The sequence below is a fragment of the Colias croceus genome, chromosome 2, assembly GCF_905220415.1.
Source record: "Colias croceus chromosome 2, ilColCroc2.1".
In the NCBI taxonomy this organism is placed as follows: Eukaryota; Metazoa; Arthropoda; class Insecta; order Lepidoptera; family Pieridae; genus Colias; species Colias croceus.
Genome location: NC_059538.1, coordinates 10,159,552 through 10,179,596, shown reverse-complemented (window position 1 = coordinate 10,179,596; position 20,045 = coordinate 10,159,552). Strand labels below are relative to the sequence as shown.

The 20,045-nt window shown below is 31.5% G+C and overlaps 2 protein-coding genes across 2 annotated transcripts; one reads left to right on the top strand and one right to left on the bottom strand.

Moving 5' to 3' along the window:
- Nucleotides 1-4,800: 4,800 nt before the first annotated feature.
- LOC123700464 (gustatory receptor for sugar taste 64e-like) lies at nucleotides 4,801-12,665 on the bottom strand. The gene is made up of 10 exons (XM_045647682.1): nucleotides 12,496-12,665; nucleotides 11,461-11,582; nucleotides 10,903-11,082; nucleotides 10,487-10,635; nucleotides 10,092-10,214; nucleotides 9,617-9,771; nucleotides 9,076-9,126; nucleotides 8,596-8,758; nucleotides 5,347-5,436; nucleotides 4,801-4,898 (listed from the first exon to the last, which is right to left on the bottom strand). The coding sequence occupies exons 1-10, from the start codon at nucleotides 12,663-12,665 to the stop codon at nucleotides 4,830-4,832; spliced, it is 1,272 nt and encodes a 423-aa protein (XP_045503638.1). The 3' UTR covers nucleotides 4,801-4,829.
- A 2,845-nt stretch (nucleotides 12,666-15,510) lies between these two features.
- Nucleotides 15,511-17,251, top strand: LOC123703499 (secreted RxLR effector protein 161-like). Its single transcript, XM_045651528.1, has 2 exons — nucleotides 15,511-15,580; nucleotides 16,117-17,251. The coding sequence occupies exons 1-2, from the start codon at nucleotides 15,529-15,531 to the stop codon at nucleotides 16,842-16,844; spliced, it is 780 nt and encodes a 259-aa protein (XP_045507484.1). The 5' UTR covers nucleotides 15,511-15,528; the 3' UTR covers nucleotides 16,845-17,251.
- Nucleotides 17,252-20,045: the final 2,794 nt, after the last annotated feature.

Genomic DNA, 20,045 nt, shown 5'->3' with positions numbered 1-20,045 from the left:
AAAATATATTTTATATAATAATTTTGGAACTCAATATACAAACAAAAGCTGTTGTATATTAGGTTTTCCTTGCTAAGTAAAGTAAGCGAAGTCTGGAGCTGAAACAAGTCTAGAGAAAGAAAACATGAAAATGCGAACCACAATGCAAGAAAAAAAAATTAAGGATAAAAGCGAGCAATTGAATGTCGAAAATGTTCATTATTGACTATTCATCTTTTTAGTTTTTTTTTTAACTATTTTTTCAACCCATTTCTTAAGAATTATACAGAACCCCTCAATATAAGAAAACGGGCCCTTTCTTGCGAAAAAATATTATGTTTAGAATCGAAGGTTTACCTCCAGACACAGCCCTTTCATTGTATAAAGAAGTATTCAGTAAATTTCGGATCGTTGTCTCCCTAATTTATAGCTGTAAAGGGTAATTTCTTCTGTCCGTTTAAATATTTATTTACTGGTTACATGTTGACGCCATTTTTAATGTTGGTGTGCAAATAATTAGATGCTTAGGTGGATTTATAAGGATACTGAAACACAATAAATACATGTACTGTATCTGTAACCGTCTGGTAAAAAAGACTCAATTAAAGATCGGTTTTAAACGTCCCAGACTTTAAAAGTATGAAGATTTAGTAAACAATAATTGGCGGGTAAAGCGCGCGCTATAAGGGGCTTTTTGGACATACCAGTTTTATAAAATATATAAATGCTGGTTCATTTCCGAAAGGTTTTGGAAGATCGTTTATAGTAAACGTTCTACTATAACAGAAGCGAAACCTAATTCTACAAATGTATTACACAAATATAATATAGGATCGAATATTTTGGGAACTATTACTAGGTGTCTACGAAACGTTGCTACGAAATGTGGTCTACGAAATAAATCATTATTTCGTAGACCACTTACTACATTTCCATTGGCAATCCAATCGGCCTTTTCAAAAATAACTCTATTATCGAATCCAGAGGCCAAGAATTGTACCCAAAATATGTGTCAAAGCACCAGATTCTGAGCCATAATTTAAAAAACCAAACAAAATCAAACAAGCTTCATTTGCATAGCAGCCATAGTTTTAAGTGAATTTAATTTTGTTGGTTTACTGCACAGAGCCGGGTAAATCTTCCAATTTCGTCCGCCCCAATGCCGCAGATGCTGGATCTTGCACGTTTTGTACGATCCGATATTAGATACGAGAAAATCAAGTTTTCACTACATTTGGCGGAAAATTTATTAGCAGGGGTTTAAAATTGAATTGTTTATCTAAATTTGGACTATGCGTTTATGCGATTATGCGGTTAAAAAGAAAGAAAGAAGAGAAAGAAAGATAGTTTATTAAAATAAAATGGCTATATTATGTGATTAGAAATTGTGAGTAATAATAATAATTGAAGAGTAATAATTGTGGTCTTTAAAACTTAAAATAAAAATCCATTGCTCGGTTTAGAAGTATGTTTGTGGTAAATTCAAGTGATAAATCATTTTAATAAATCATACATATTTTAATAATATACTAGATATACATAGTACACACTACACAGTCTATAATATTAATAATAATAAAAAAAACGGTAGGAATTTCCCTAAAGTTATTGGTTTGTTTGGTTATTTATAGTTTTACTATAAATTCTCACTTCACTATGTGAGAATTTATTTATTGGAACCTGTATTTTCTCTACTCGCGGCGAAAACCCAATATTGGTGGCGGAAAGAGCTTCGTTTCAAAATATTGCTTGACAATTCACTGGATAATGTTTCTCTTGTCTTCTAAAATATATTTATATATGTTATTTAGTTTAGTTTTTAGTTTATTTTGTATCTGAGAAATTAAATTAACGTGATTGCCTTAACATAAGACCTTTAATATTTAGACCGATTTAATCTCTCATAATAACTTCTAGCAAGCTCCATTCTTAAATGTAAAAAAATGTATTTTTTTTTTAAGAAATTACATACGGATTCGAAATCTAACTTATTTTAATTTTCGTCAAAACAATTTTCGTTTAGGACTGATCGTATCAGACTAGAAAAAAAACGATTGGACGGATAATTAAAATATACTCTAAACTAGACTTACCATGTACCTAAGGTTCATTTTTAATGCAACATTAAAATTAATGATTTCTTATAACGCAATAAAAATGCAAAATATCACGAATAAATTGATATATTTACCGTCGGAATTATTTATACGTTTCGGATAGTTAATTTCCTATGAAATATTAACGTGTTTGTGCATTATAGATAATGGAAGAAAGGAAACAATTTGCTAACGATAGGGTAATAGAATCAAATAATAATTCTATCTAAGTGGGATGGTTGAGTAATGAAAATGAGAAACCATTTTCTCAAGTATGAAATTTATTTTACCTTATCTGTAAAATAATTGAATACGTAGGTAGGTTACCTTTACTTTGTGATTTGGTTAAGATTGATGTATAGCATTGAAATAATACATTACAGAAGTATAGAATACACATTATTATGGTTTTAATTACAACAGAAATTTAGAGTATAATATGTATGACAAAATTATTACCTGATGTTTAACCACACGCAAAGCTACAGCACAATATTAGTTAATCTTATCACAAAAGAACCGTTAAAACTGTTACACAACACACATCTTTCCTCAAAGACCTTTATAACTTAATTTAAACCTAACTTAAATCTCATTAAAGTAGAAACAAAAGCCTGAAAAGTGGACAGTTCACGAGCCCAAATGGACTTTAGAAAGTTGAACAAAACTTTGAGCTTAACAACACGAATTTAACCCGATAAAAGCTGTATTGTGAACCCTACCTAAACATGAACTCTATGTTACAGAAGACTAGAGATTTTTACAAGATACTAAATGGTGTTCTAAATTATTTAGAACACCATAAGAAATGTTTCCGAGTGTACACTGAAAGGCATATTAACGACAACTAAATCAGTTTAGTTAAGCACATAATCTAAAAAAATCTGCATACCTGTATCTTTTTTCTTAGGTACCTTTTCAATCTTTTCCTTTCAGTCTACTCCTTAATCCTTTCTTATAACTGTCAATCTATTCAGGTGTGAGACTCTGCAAATGGCTTAGGCAAATGGTCATGAACGGTTGTTTACTATCAGACTTATGTATAAAATCGTAATACCACTTATCTTCAAACAATAATACCGCAAAATTCTATACCTTACACCACACAACACTATAGTAAATTGTTTGAAACTAGGAGTCAATAAACAGACCGTTCTAACATCACCCATAATAAAGATAACATGGGGTCTTAACGTTTTGCATACGCGTTACATGGTTTGGCCATCGACCCCGGTTATGGGCCATTAATTTTCATATTATTGCGGTGAGGTACGTATTTTGGGGATTTCGTCAATAGCTATGAGCTAGTTATAAAGTGCAGGCAACTTTATAAATAGGGTTGTGAATATGGTACTTCACTAGTTCCATTAAAATATTGATAATCCACTTGTATTCTCCTTATCACAACAAAAACAACACAAACAAGCAGTGAATATGAAAATCTATTGTTTTCAGATTTCAAAAAGTATGAAACAACTACAAACTTTCCGGAAAGTTTTCTAGTACTGATCAATATCATTGTATCTTTATAATGTATGGGGATCAATATCATAACTATCTTTCATCATCATCATCATCAGCCCATAAACGTTCCCACTGCTGGGACACGGGCCTCCTATGAGGGTACAGGCCATAATCCATCGCGCTGGCCAAGTGCGTGTTGGCGGATGACACATGTCGTCGAACTTTTTAATTCTTCGACATGTCGGTTTCCTCACGATGTTTTCCTTCACCGTTCGAGCAGTGGTGATGTTACAACATGCGCAGATAAATTGAAAAATCAATTTAATTCCTGCGCGCTCGCCTGGTCTCGAACCCCGGACTTATCGATTCGAAGTCCGAGGTCTCACCACTGAGCCACCACTGCTCTCAACTATCTTTACATATAATATAATAAAAGAAAAAGTATGTTTGTTTGACATTCTTTCACGCGGTAATAGAGCGACTTTATTATATGATTTTTGTTTTTGATGATAGCTGTTATGATGCCAGAGAAATATACATAATCTGTTTTACCGAGGTAAGACTTATTCCTATGGGAGTTTTCTATCACTAAGCGAAGTTTGGTGAAAATTTAGTTTTGTTACATATTCAGATTAATATTTTATTCCTAAATTCCGATATGATTGATCACGGAAACAGCCATTGATTGATGGCAGTCATCAACTTCCGCCTTAATTAGGAATCCTGCATATTTTATCGTTTTGAATATATAATACTCAAAGTTGAGGTCAGGGTCCCTCAGGGAATATCGAAGTTGTGATATTTCGATTTGTTTTAATTATACATCGTCATTAAAACAGATTTTAAAGTTATTGTAACGTTGAATTTTTATACACTTATTAAAAGCTTGTAGGCCTTCTAATTTCTTTTTCCTGTTATATTTTTGGTGTTCTTATTAAAGCATTAAGAATAGGGTAAGATCAGGAAGAGTAATTTTAGGGTTATGACATAGTTATGACTTATGGCTCTTTATGGCAGGTAACTAATTATTTAATTTATTAATTCTATTAGATTTACTAAAATTTAAGTTAAATACGCTATTTAATTTAAGTGTTCTCATTATACACAACTTATAGGTAACTATGTACTGATAAAAAATACTCGAATTTAATAAAGAACAAATCAAAGACAACGATAAATGTCACATAATCTCATCACTAACAGTTAACTTCTACAAACAAACAGAACGCAAATCAAATTCACTGTAACAAAGCGCTGAGTAAGAACAGTCCAACAGTATTATGTCCATAGTCATTTTGCGTCTGGAGTGGAGCCAAACTGTAGTAGTACGAGCTCGTATGTAACTATCGTGCCCGCGATCTGTGGACAAAATATATCTATTGATATGTTACCGTAAAATTGTAAAATATTTAGTTAGATTATAATCTACCTCACTCTCTCTCTAATTATAATTGAACTGTAGAAAAATTGTGATCCGTAAAAGCATAGTATCAATCCTTTAGGAAGGAAAAGAAAAATAGGAAATACTGTAATACCTACTGCGGTAAAAGATTGTAAACTAATTAGATTAAAAGCAAACTCGTTGGATTGCAAACTATCGAAAAGTTGTATTTTTTGTACATCCCCAGTTTACAATTTAACGGTTTCACAGATATATTGTAATTTATTTGTAATGTTTGTAAAAAGCAGTATTTTACACACATAACTTTACAGGAACCCTCAATAGTTCACTCTATGCAAAATCCTGCACCTATATTTTTCTCCTACCTGCATTTTCACACAAAAAATAAATAAATATATATCTTACAGTTAGAACTAGTCCCCGTTTGATCTGGAAATAGTTGAATCCACTCAACGCAACGGAATCGCTATGAATTTGGTCTAGAAACCTTCGTACCTGGAAAAATAAAATATAAAAAATAACGTATGCATTTTCTGGTTAACGTATTGCTGTATTAGCTTCTTATATTATATACAGTATTATCTATGGTATTAGCTCTAATAGTTTTAAATAGACAGAATTTCATTTGCTTGTGTACGTTAACATTTAAAATGCTTTACTTCCATAAATATCGAAACTTTTAAAATATTTCATTGGTTTTATAACTTCAGGATTACATTAAATCCATTATGTTTAAACATTTTCTTTTTTTTTTTTATTAAATGTTTTGATATACCATGCTATAACTTTTAAAACTACAAATACTAATAATAAAATATATAAACTTTATTTTTAAATATATTTTTATTAAAATACTTTACAATGAAATTTATAAAGCTTCAATAATAAAATCAATTTATTACGCATGATGAAACTTTCTAAAAGAGTAACAAAAACGAAGAAAGAAATAGCAAACTTTAAACCTCGATAATATTTATAATAAACTATATGATTTATCTACCTCGTATCATGCCATAATAACGAAACTCAGGTAACATAAAATAAGATTTATTTGTCGAGTATTGCACATTAGATGCTACAAATTCAATGCTCGTGTAGTGATATTTGTTAAGTTAATAATAACTACTGTATCTGAAAATACTTCTATACGTAAAACATTGTACAAATTTAAAATATTTTGGAATTTACTTATTACTGTGACTACCTAAGTATATCCGAAATCTGACTTATTTTAACAGCTTCTTGAAACTAAGTAGGTATTTGAATAAAAATGAATTGCAGATACCTTAGGCAGATACAAATACAACTGGTGATATTGCTATTTTAATTTGTTGGTCATTGTTAGCAAATTGATTCGGATAAAATTTTATCAACTAAATTGTTTGTTACATTTTGTAAAGGTAGGTGCTAATTCTGAACTTAGTCGGAAAAATAATTGTAAATCCATACTTAATATTATAAATGCGAAAGTAACTCTGTCTGTCTGTCTGTTACTCAATCACGCCTTAACTACTGAACCAATTTGCATGAAATTTGGTATAGAGATCTAGACACGCGGCAGCGTGTCAAGCCGAGTTCAAGCGAAGAGAACTGGCGAGCAGCAGCCGTGTGTATATTTACACGAACCATTTCGAGCCACTTTTCACCCCCTAATAACTCGAAAACTATTTAAGTTAAATAAACCAAATTTGGTACATATCAAGAGGACCTCAAGATAAACAAGAACCTTAAATTTCATAAATACAGATTAAACAGTTGCGTAGATATTAATATCCAAAAATCGCAATTTTTAAGACTGACTGACTTATAGACATATACAAAACCTAACCCACTTCCAGATGACCTAGAAAGTTCAAATTTTGTAATCAACTAGGTAATAGTGAGTATACAAAGGAAAAAATCAGAAAATACTGAATTTATCTGTATTTAATTTTTTTTTCAATGACATTAATTTTGTTTGTATGGAAAAATGGAAAAGTTTATAAAAATAGAAAATATTATATTCACCTTACTAGTCTTAAAAAATAGATCAAAACTAGTCAGTGGCCGAAAAAAATTTTGAAATCCATCAATAAATGACTGAGATATAGATTATTGAAGTTTACATATTTTAGCGCGAAACATCTGTAGATTCGATGCGCCTCTGACATCACACTCACTCGCGCTAGTATCGCTAGGGCGGATTACTTCGATTGCATGATTTCTTTATTCAAAACTGTTATTAAACGTAAAATAAAAGAAAATTGTAATAAAAATATTGCTCATACAGGTAACAATAATATACAATTTTACATATTCACATTTATTTATTCTTTATTTATGAGTGTTTAGTTTAGTTTTAATTTCAGTGTAATGGAAGAAGGCTTCGTCGAAGGTCGGAATGATTTCATTTGCGTAATATTAATATAAGTGAAGCATCTTTAGGCGCGTTTAGAGTAAAATTTCAAAATCGCGTCATGGCAATACCGTAACGTCATGGAGTAAGGCGACGATTCTTCTACAACGATCTTTGCATCTTTGTAATAGTATGTGTACAAATTCACGCTGGATGTTTAGAAAATCATGTAATCTTTTAAACAAAAAACGAGTTTAAAAAATTGCAGATAATGACGGGGCAATGTGCGCTGACATTCATAACATACAAGAAAATATAGAAAATAATACAAAGAAACCGCAAGAAAAAATATATAAAAAAAAATCGTGTATAAAAAGTATTATATTCATAAAGTAAATCAAATTTGCAGAGTAATTTTCTGTACAAAAAGTAATGATATGCCACCAAAAACATAAATGTAAAAATTGGAGCCGAGTTCAATCGTTGACTTAATTTGCCAAAAAAGAAATGAGATCTAATTAATGTGTGCCAAGTTCTGCAGACAGTCCAGAATTTTATTTACAAAGATGTATTAAGTTCTTAGGTTGACTGAAAACTCAATTGTTTTATTTTCCCTTAGAGAACAATGTTTATTCCAAAATATAACTTTTTTAATTTGAATAATATAATTATTTTCACAAAGCAAACAACTAATGACCTATTGAACCCCATAATTTGATGAGGCTAGTTTTACATACTGTTTATATTTTGTGAGGTTCTAAAAACTAGCCTCATCAAATTATGGGGTTCAATAGGTCATTAGTTGTTTGCTTTGTGAAAATAATTATATTATTCAAATTAAAAAAGTTATATTTTGGAATAAACATTGTTCTCTAAGGGAAAATAAAACAATTGAGTTTTCAGTCAACCTAAGAACTTAATACATCTTTGTAAATAAAATTCTGGACTGTCTGCAGAACTTGGCACACATTAATTAGATCTCATTTCTTTTTTGGCAAATTAAGTCAACGATTGAACTCGGCTCCAATTTTTACATTTATGTTTTTGGTGGCATATTTTGATACCCGAGAAAGGACATAGGCTACTTTTTACCCCGGGCCATAGGATAGGTTTTATCCCGGAAATCCCACGGGAACGGGAACTATGCGGGATTTTCTTTGACTGCGCGGGCGAAGCCGAGGGCGGAAAGCTAGTATTATATAATATGCAGAAAACGCAAGCTGCATAGTTATTTTTATATAGCAGAAAACTAGCCCCATGAAAAAGTTAGTAGGTAAGTCATTTTTATAGTAAATACAATATAAATAGAATAGCCTTACCTCAACACAGTACATAGCCGGTGGAATATCATACAAAGCGTACGCCGGTTCCTTACTAGCTGAATGCACTCGGGAAGCCACCAAGGAAACCACTAGAGATCGAACGACGAGGAAACTGAACGAGTACATGAAGTACACTGCTTGCTCGTAACCTTTTAGCGGCCTATATGTGGATAGAAAACACGCAATGTATTAGGAACATTGCGGGAATGTAGTGTTTTGTTGTGTATGTGATAGAGTTGTTACTGCTCCATATATTTTGGTGGTGTTTGTGAAATTTCAGAAAATAAGATGAAGCGCAATGTATTTGCAGTGCATTTTGAGAATTTAAATGAAACAATAAGAGTATTGGTACGATTAGGTATTGTTATTATACAATTTGTTAATCAATTATTGGTGTATTCTTTTCTCGTATAAATGGAGCTGAAATATAGTTGGTATAAGGTGCCTACGTAATATTATAATTTTGGCAACCCTTACCTTTGATCATGGCTTTCGGGATGGCATGATGGTATTGCGGAGATTCCTTCGCTAAATAATAAGGAATAAAATATTAAATCTATTTATTTAATGATTGTACGAATGTACGAATACGAAATAATATACGAAAACAAGTAGATAACTGCGTTAAAAACAACCGACTTCAAACTTGCACTTGAAACATTTACAAATACAGACAAAAATGCTCATAAAATAAAAACTACTGGGCCTATCCGAATAAAATTTTTATGGGACCAATTCGACACCATCCCGCATCGAACAAAAAAAGAATCACGTAAATCGGTTCAGAAACCTCGGAGTAATCTGTGTACATACATAATAAAAAAAAACATACCGGCCGAATTGATAACCTCCTCCTTTTTTTTGAAGTCGGTTAATAATACGAATTGTGTGATGAGTAATTAAATCAAAGCTTCAAGTTAGATGCACAATTTTTTATAAATATCTAAGTTTAAGATATCTAGAAGATTTTTAAATACCAACAAATTAAATACTTACTTGTATTCGGAAAATTACTTACGAGAGCGTATAAAACAACTGTACGCATATGAAAAACAAATTATTTGTATATGAAATAAATATAATGCCTCCAATGACGTCATTCACTCGTCTGACCATATTTATAGTGCGATTATATTCCTCTCTTACATTACGCCAAAAATTCGTTGGTACAACCTAAAATCCACATAAATATATGTACAAAATCAGGTAAAATATCTTTATAAAATAATGGTACTAAAAACACGATTTTATGAGATAAACTCATGAAATGATTGTATTGTTTGTTACTGAAATACTGAACCTCAAGGTACGTCAACAAAGTTTGAATTAAAGTATCTGTCCGCTATAAGTGGCTCAAATCGAGTGTAAATGTAAAATGAGCCGTTTAAATACAAACATACATGTGAAGTTAATATTGGCTTGTTAAATAGGTACTTTCGTAGAAGTACCACGCGAGTAAACCCATGGGTAGAAGCTAGTAATAAAATGTGTACCTTCCCTTTGACGGCCAATATCTTCTTATTCACTTGATCAAATCTCGAGGTCAAATAAATACTCACACAAATTACAAACAAATTAGAAAAGTTCCAATTGAACGTGCATTGTATGTTTATTATCTGGAATAAATAAAATCTTACTACTTATATTTTTATACTGGTTCATTATTATATTTATACTAGCTTTGTATCGCGGTTTCACACGGCAAAACATATTATAGGTAATATAGCTCATGTGCTGATCTGATGAATAATTTATATTCCCGTAAAGTTTCACCCAAATCCGTCCAGTAGGTTTTACTTTTCGAGCTAATTCGTTACAAACATAGGTAGTTACATAAAAATAATTCCTCCTTATAAAATTAGTATAGATTAAAGTAAGAGAATCTTACCTGAGAACATACTCCTAAAAAGTCATTGTACTCCAAAAACGTGAAAATCCATGGAAAACTGCTCATTATGAATGCTCCATATTTATTCTTGTTGGGATGGCAGTCTACCACGGAAATAATCTTTGAAAGATCTGATAATATGTGTTCCACTGAAAACATATTAAATATTAGATACATCATACATACAAACTTTTAAAACTGCTTAGCGTAGAAAGCTTACGGCAAATAAAATTATTCTAAAAAGTACCGTCATAGTATTTTCTTGAGACAGATTCGCAAATATTATATTCTATTTTTAGAAATTAAATGCTTAAGCGTTTTATCCAACTTTGTCCTTCAATAAAAAATGTTAACTTTTCATTTATAATATTTTTCAGGTGTATTCACAAATTGATAAAAATTGTAATAAAGCTTACCCAAAGCCAAAGTCAAAACAATAACGCACGACAAATTACATTTTGATATGAATGCACCATCTATATTCGGATTTACCGCTTCAATCCTGCCGATGTACTGACACAATTTGGGCCATTTGATTGCCAGACGAAAAAATAAAATTGTCGTTATGCAATTCGAACTGTTGAACACCACGGGAACTGAAATGTTTAAGGAAAAATTTACAAATTAAAAATTGTACCTATTCAAATTTAGAACATAAACATTGGCTGCATGTTTTTTCTTTTTTTGTGCAAGATTGGCGGCAGTTTAAATATTTCTTTTTTAAAATAGGTAATTAATAATTTTTAATTGATATCAAAATATATATGTAAGAATTTAAACTTTAAAATAATAATAATTATACGCTATACATGAACGTACTAATTTGTTTGGCACAAAACAAATTGACCTGTATTTTAATAATTAACTTGCGTAATAAAATTAATTTATAAAAACGAATGGAATTATGTGTTTTATAATTAAATTGAAATAATACTACTAAATAAAAGCCAAACGATAAACGAGAAAAATCTTACTCAGTGATGGTAATGATGTATCCGACCAAGCGATTACGTTCAAAATGCTTATACAACACATAATACTTTGTCCAATAATCGATAATATGCTGTAAATACATCGAGCCGAAAATAGTTTGAATCTGGAAAAAATAAATAAAAAAAGATAATTGGCGGGAAGAATAAAAAAACAGTTGTTCTTTTTTTTAATCTATGGTGGCTGACATTCATATTGTGACGTCGTTTACCCGCCACAAGACTAAATACAAAACAAAGAGTACATAATAATTATTATAATAATATATTATTCGAGATTATACGCATTTAAAAAATGTTTCTAGTGACTTTGAAAATGTACATTAACAACTTTTCAACTTTGATAAAATATACCGCTGAGATTCAGGTAAGTTTTATACATTTTTTATTACGTAGATGATACACCTATACGACGCCTAAGTATTTGAATATGTACCTACCTATCTAGTATATTTAGTTTTAGAACTATCAGCGTGCTTAATATTAGATGTTGAATTCATCAGGGCACCGCGCGGCACAGCAAGCACTATATTTTGTTTGGTATAAAGGTCATAATGTATAGATGGATCGGTTGATACTGCATTACATGAGTGAAATTGTACATATTATGTTATTCAAAAATATTGACAATAAATATCAGCAATAAAATATTATGGCATTCTGAGTCTTCAATCCCTTATCGAAAAATGCAGTACACTTCCCAAATACATATTATGCATCAGTAAGCGATAAGGTAAATATACTTATTTTTAGTTAATATTCTATACGTAGGTAACTATTTTTTAATAGTTTGTTAGTGCAGCACTCTTACTTAATACAAACTTTGTTCCCGTATCAATCAGTGACAATAACTAAATGTAATTTTATGAGGAGTATATCAAGAATATTATTTATTTTGAGTTCTATATTTTTTTTTAAGTGGGGCAAAATCGAGTTTAAACGAATCGGTTACGGGCTAATACAAACATAGATACAAACTTACAAAGCTCATACAAGCTTGTGTAACAGAAACCGTCTTACCTTAACTTTGCTGGGTCAATGTCACCAGCACCTATAACAGGGTTCAATCCAAAACATTGTCCGATAAATATTGTCGATTTTAGAGCACCCTGGAACGTAGCTAATTTCTCCTTTCTTTCGGTTTTGTAGTAAGGTTTTTCAACTACAAGAAAGAAAAATACGAGCACCATTATGAACATTGAGTAGAATTGTTAAAGTAAATTTATTTATTATCTGTGTTATTCTAAATTGCGTGCCTTCCTTGATTTACTGTGTATAATCTATGCTCTCTCTCTGCTCTGTGACATTATAGCGACTGCATGTGTTCCCGGTATTTTTACTTAGAAATAAAGTTAATTTTGAAGTAATCAGTGTTTGTAACTCATTAACCCCATCAGGTTATGGGCCCAGATAGCTCAGAAACAAGGAAAGTGCGAAATCTCGTTGTAAAATCAGTGATCAAAACATTATATGTGAACTTAACCTCAAACCGGCAACGTGACTTTTGCTAATACAAACTTTTGTGTTGAAAGTGAATAAATTCAAACAAAATGGCAACAAACAACCAATTGGCATTAATTGAAAAGCTATCCGGTCGGGAAAACTATGCAACTTGGCGGTTTGCAATGCAAACATATCTACAACATGAGGAGTTGTGGGACTGCATAGAATCTAACATGGAATCAGATCCAAAACGAGATACTAAGGCGAGAACAAAGATAATCCTCTCAGTTGATCCCACGAACTATGTGCATATCCAAGAGGCTCGCACCGCCAAAGAAGTTTGGGATAAATTGTCCTCAACATTTGATGACTCTGGGCTGACACGCAGAGTTGGGCTACTGCGTGACTTATGTAATACGTCACTAACTGAATGTCAAAATGTAGAAGAGTACGTAAGCAGAATAATGAACACGGCTCATAAACTCAGAAACATTGGTTTCAAAGTGGACGACGAGTGGCTAGGTACTATGTTGCTCTCAGGTCTGCCCGAAAGCTACAAACCAATGATAATGGCCATTGAAAGCTCAGGCATAACTATTACTTCAGATTCTGTAAAGGCAAAATTATTACAGGATGTCAGACCATATGAAAATGAGTCAAATGCATTCGCAGTTAACAAAAAATTTCAGAAAAATTTCAAGAGGCATTCTAAAGGACCTAGGTGCTACACCTGTAATAAATATGGACACAAAAGCCCAGAATGCAAATTGAAAAATAAAGAAGTATCACAAAATTCCAGTAGTTCATCATATGCTGCTGTATTTACTGCGACAACTGCACAGAATGATGCCTGGTATGTTGACTCGGGAGCCTCCATGCACATGACTAAGAACGCTGACTTTTTGTCACATCAACAAGACCCATTAATAAAAACAATCAAAGTTGCTAATGATAAATCCTTGTCTGTGAAATGTTCAGGGGAATTAAATCTAGATGTTTGTGATGAAACCGGTCAGTGCAGAAAAGTATTGCTTCGGAATGTTCTTTATGTGCCAGAGCTGTCTACAAATTTATTATCTGTGAGCCAAATAATTAAAAATGGTGGTCAAGTCAAATTTAATAACAAGGGATGTGTTATTCTGAATAAATATAAAACTATAGTGGCAACAGCAACAGCTGTGAACAATATGTATCGACTAAATATGTATAATGGGCATGCCTACATATCTGATGTTGAAGAAAATGATGCATATTTGTGGCATCAACGTATGGGTCACCTGAATTTCAGTGACTTAGATAAATTATTGGAAAATACTGAAGGTATGAAAGTACTAAAGAAAAGTGTTAACAATTTAACATGCATAACATGCATAGAAGGAAAACAAGCAAGGTTGCCTTTCAAAAATAAAGGAACAAGAGCAACAAAACTCCTTGAACTTGTGCATTCCGATGTATGTGGGCCCATGGAGACAGAATCTCTCGGTGGAGCTAAGTACTTTCTCACTTTTATCGATGATTTTTCAAAAAATGTATTTGTTTATTTCTTAAAGCACAAATCAGAGGTGCTTGATAAAATTAAAGAATTTAAACAACATGTAGAGAAACAATTAGAATGTAAAATGAAATGTCTCCGCACTGATAATGGCCTTGAATATATTAATAAGAATATTTCTGATCTTTTAAAAAGTAATGGAATCATACATCAAACTACTGTGCCCTATACACCACAGCAAAATGGTGTCGCTGAAAGACTTAATAGAACATTAGTGGAAAAAGCAAAGTGTATGTTACTTAATGCAAAATTATCTAAAAGATACTGGGCGGAAGCTATCCATACGGCTGCTTATCTACTAAATAGAATACCAACTAAGTCATTAGATTATAAAACTCCTCAAGAAATATGGACGGGAAATAAACCAAGTGTTAGTCACCTACGTGTATTTGGATGTGAAGCGATGGTACACCTACCAAAAGAGAAAAGAAAGAAATGGGATCCAAAAGCACAGAAAGCAATATTTACTGGTTATTGTACTAATACCAAGGGTTACAGGTTTGTCATTCCTACATCTGGACTGGTTGTGAAGAGCAGAGATGCAGTCTTCCTAGAATCAACTGTAACAAGAAACTATGTTCCGGTGGACTTAACTGAAGCAAAGGACGAGTCTCTAGATGAAGAGCTTCCTTCAGACAGCACAAAGTCAAGTTCCACAAACACAGTGAGTAATTATGATGAATATGATTCTTATGACTCATCGTCAAACAGTATTTATGTACCAGATACAAATATTAATAACCTGCCCGTTCCAAACATAACATTAAGACCAAGAAATAAACAGTTGCACTCTAAATTAAAAGATTTTGGAACATATTTATGCTATAATGAAGGAATTTTAGATGTACCTTTAACCTACAATGATGCAATTACATCAGCTGATTCTGAGAAGTGGAAAATGTCAATAAGTGAGGAATTACAATCTCATAGTGAAAACCAGACATGGACATTGGTTGAGAAACCTGAAAATGCCAAAGTGATTGGATGCAAATGGGTATTCAGAATAAAGGATGAGCCAACAGGTCCACGGTAAAAGTCTCGTCTGTGTGCAAAAGGCTATGCACAAACGAAGGGGATCGACTATGATGAAACCTTCTCACCTACTGTCAGGTATGACTCTATCCGTTCACTTTTATCAATAGCTGCTGAACAAAATTTAGAAATAATGCAATTTGATATAAAAACAGCATTTCTTTATGGAGAGTTAAAAGAACAAATATTCATGGTTCCACCTGAGGGCTTAGAATGTTTGCCTAATACTGTATGTAAACTTAATAAATCACTTTATGGCCTCAAACAAGCTCCTAGGTGCTGGAACACTAAATTTAATATAGTTTTACAAAAATTTGGTTTTGTCAAAAGCTTAGCTGATCAGTGTGTCTATATTGGTCAAGTTAATGAAATTAAATGTTATTTATGCCTTTATGTGGATGATGGTCTTTTAATGTCAAAAGATAAGATGATTTTGAAAGAAGTAATTGATGAATTGAAAACAAGCTTTAACATAAAGACTTGTACACCTTCTAACTTTGTTGGTATGCAAATAGAAAGAAATAAAAGACATATTTTTATTCATCAAAGTAAATATATTGAAAAACTGTTGGAAAAGTTCAACATGAGCAGTGCTAACCCTAACTCTGTTCCAGCTGATCCTCATGTAAAGTTACAGAAAAATGAGACGATGCCTGCATACAACCTACCATACAGAGAAGCAGTTGGATCACTTATACACCTAGCAACTGTAAGCAGACCAGACATTATGTTTGCAGTCAGTCTAGTAAGTCAGTTTTTGCACAATTATAATGAGTCTCACTGGAATGCTGTAAAGAAAATATTTAAATATTTAAGAGGAACCATTGATTTTGGTCTATGCTATCAATGTAAGCCACAGACCTCAGATTTAATTGGCTATAGCGATGCTGATTATGCTAATGATGTTATATCAAGGCGTTCCATGACAGGCTATGTGTTCATGAAAAGTGGAGCTGCCATCACATGGTCCAGTCAACGCCAACATAGTGTAGCCTTGTCAACTACTGAGGCGGAATTTATGGCTGCCTGTGTGGCCACCAAAGAACTAATGTGGTTAAAACAATTATTTTGTGATTTAGGAGAATACAAACAAAGTTCTGTGTGTTTAAATATTGACAATCAAAGTGCTATAAATGTAATTAAAAATAGTGAATTTCATAAACGCTGTAAACATATTGATATTAAGTATAATTTTGTGAAAGAAAAATATAATGAAAAGATTATTTCTTTAAAGTATGTTAGTACAGATCATCAATTTGCTGATATTTTTACTAAAGCGTTACCCCGAGATAGATTTAAATTGTTAAGATGTAATATTGGTATGTCAAATCTAGGAACTTAAAGTGTTTGTATTCCGATATAGATTTAAGTTGAATAAATGTAATATTGGTATGTTAAATTTGAAAACTTAAAATGATTGTATAGCAAGATAGACTTATGTTGATTAAAAGTAAATTTGGTATGTTAAATAAAAGGTGAATATTAAGTTCTGTTATAATAAGAAGTAAATTGTTTTGTTAAACTTATGTTTAAGTGAAGTTTAAACTTTTTGTTCATATTTTCTTTGTGGAAGGCTCTTATTTGAAGGGAGTGTTAAAGTAAATTTATTTATTATCTGTGTTATTCTAAATTGCGTGCCTTCCTTGATTTACTGTGTATAATCTATGCTCTCTCTCTGCTCTGTGACATTATAGCGACTGCATGTGTTCCCGGTATTTTTACTTAGAAATAAAGTTAATTTTGAAGTAATCAGTGTTTGTAACTCATTAACCCCATCAAGAATAGTTATTAATTAAACAAAAAAATATATACTAAAGTTACACGATTATTGACGTAATTAATCAGTTACAAATGACTCACTTTTAGATTCCATTTTTTCAATAATTATTACACAGTTTTAATCATTTCATTTCTATAAAAACATAACACAAATAAAACACATAATCACAGAAAAATAAACACATAAATTATATCTTTTATTTGTGAAAAACCATCTAAAATGTCACCAATGTTCTTTTTATGATAACAAAAGAAACTTTAAATTGCTAGTCGTATTCTGGTATTTAAAATTAATTGCTTTTTAAATAATAAATGTCGTTTGTGATAACATCAAAGCGCTATTCTTTGCTTTTTCAATTTATTTTTAACCATAGGTCGTCATGTAGTTTATAGTTCGAATCAAATTCCCATAATCTAAATTTAATTGAATTATTTATACAATTAGAACCATATGCAATAATTTTATTTATATCTATCTATTAGTAACCATTCAAATATTATAAATGGTCACCGAAAATACGCTGATATATAATTCATATATTAACGATTCAAAGACGTTGACAAAATTTGTTTTAACTTCGCTTATATCCAACTTACTTTATATTCATTAATTTCATACACATACACGTCTCAGCTTAAACTTTGAGGCGGTTTCATTAAGGGCAAAGCTAGATTTATTCGTTATCATTCGCAATGCCTAACTTGCTTTATCTGTATATCATTAAGGCAATGGTTTCCCTTACGACAGTTAATAAATGCTGTAAATTGGTATGAAATACAATACAAAAAACGGCCAAGTGCGAGTCTGACTCGCGCACCGAGAGTTTAGCGCGGTATAAACATGTATTTTTTATGTTGCAATATTTTAAATTTATACTTTTTACAAGTATTCCGTTATCTGTGCAATAAGACGGTACTTCGTACCAATTTCAAGTTTCTGTGTCGGCGGAAAGAACCCTGTAGGTTTCGATTCCCTTGCCAAAGTCGAAATTTGCAGCAAAAATGCCTGTATCTTTTGCTTGCGTTGGCTTCTAAGTAAGATTTTTTAATTAAAACCTACATTATACGATAAAATTCGACTTTTACCGGATGGATCTGTTATGTCCCTAATCTCGACAATCCAATGATCTTGCAGCTGTTTTGAATCTCGTGTGGTAAACTTGACGAAGTTATGATATTCAGATTGTTTGTAAGTAGTGGAAATGCATTCATGAGGCAGTATGTTGGGGCAGGTGTTCATTTCTGAGTATACTTTTGAAAAGGTGAAAATGTATAGTATCATTTTTGGTTGAAATTCAGCTTATCTTGTATGGTTTGTAAGTAACTAAGGTAAGTATTTAAAGATATAACACGCATGAAAATTAAATTAATGAGAAATAGTTATTTAATATTTATAAATTTAGATAATGTAAAAGACATCATATCATGTGTTGAAATTCCTTTGCGTAATCTATACTAATATTATAAAGCTGAAGAGTGTTTGTTTGTTTGTTTGAACGCGCTAATATCGGGAACTACTGGTCCGATTTGAAAAATTCTTTCGGTGTTGGATAGCCCACTTATCGAGGAAGGTTATAGGCTATATATTATATCATCACGCTACGACCAACATGGGTGGGGCTACGGGGGTGAAATCGCGCGGAGCAGCTAGTTATTAATATGTCACACTTGACTAAATGCTTTGAAGAAAGTGCTAATTTTTGTACATTTTCCAAATCACATTCCACCAGCTCCATTACCCTTAAAATGAAGAAGAAAATATCATAACAATATGCTATAAAAATTCTCGCTACATTCAAGGTTATAACAAAATTGTCCAATTCAGTTTTGGCACGTTGCTGCTAAAAGAGGTAAAATAAACTGAAGTATTTCCTTGTTGTGACAGTCAATAAAAAATCAGTGAGCTGAAAACTTGGATGTTTTCACGTTGTATTTTCCCATGGAATAATTTATACAAGAAATTTCACTATACATTTTAGTTCGTTTGTAATAATTATTCATGAAATAAAGCCAGCCAGTAACTAATGGTACAAAGCCGTTGGTAGTAGGTAGTTGGTAAATTCACAGTATTATCTACAAATAAAAGTAGAGTTGAAATTTGAATTCATTAATAAAGTACCTAATGATATTCAGTGTTATTATATTATTTAAACGCGAAAAATCATTAGATATTAGAAATGATATGAGAATATGTAAAATTTAATAAAGTAAATGTAAAATTAATACATTTTCTATTTACGTGCAGACAAGTGACTAAGTATTCTGAATATCTAAAATATCAGAATAAGTGGATTTTCTGTAAAAAGCAAAGCATAATACAATAAGACAATTTATATACCACAAGAACCATAAACTAATATTTGATATCTTGTTGGATAACGCTTATACATCGGTTGGCGGGAAAATGTATATTTTTCTATGCGAACACGCGATGAATTGTATTAGAAAAATGCGGGTGTTTTTAATATTTGTTTTGTTGCGGACGTTGTTTTATGATGACTTTAAAGTCTTTTCTATTTATGTACCTAATATTTGAAACGTAACTCTAAACTCTTAAACTCATACGAAACATACCAAAAAATTCCTTATCTAAGTGGGAAGTCTTTGACACTCATCTGGCATTTTAAGATCATTTAAATTTTAACATAATTAAAAAAAAAGCCATAAAAATTGTAGGTAGGTACCTAAAGATATGTATAAATAAATAAATATAGATAATTCTTTTGTTCCGGGTAATAGACAATTTCTAATTCCCCGGCCTGAC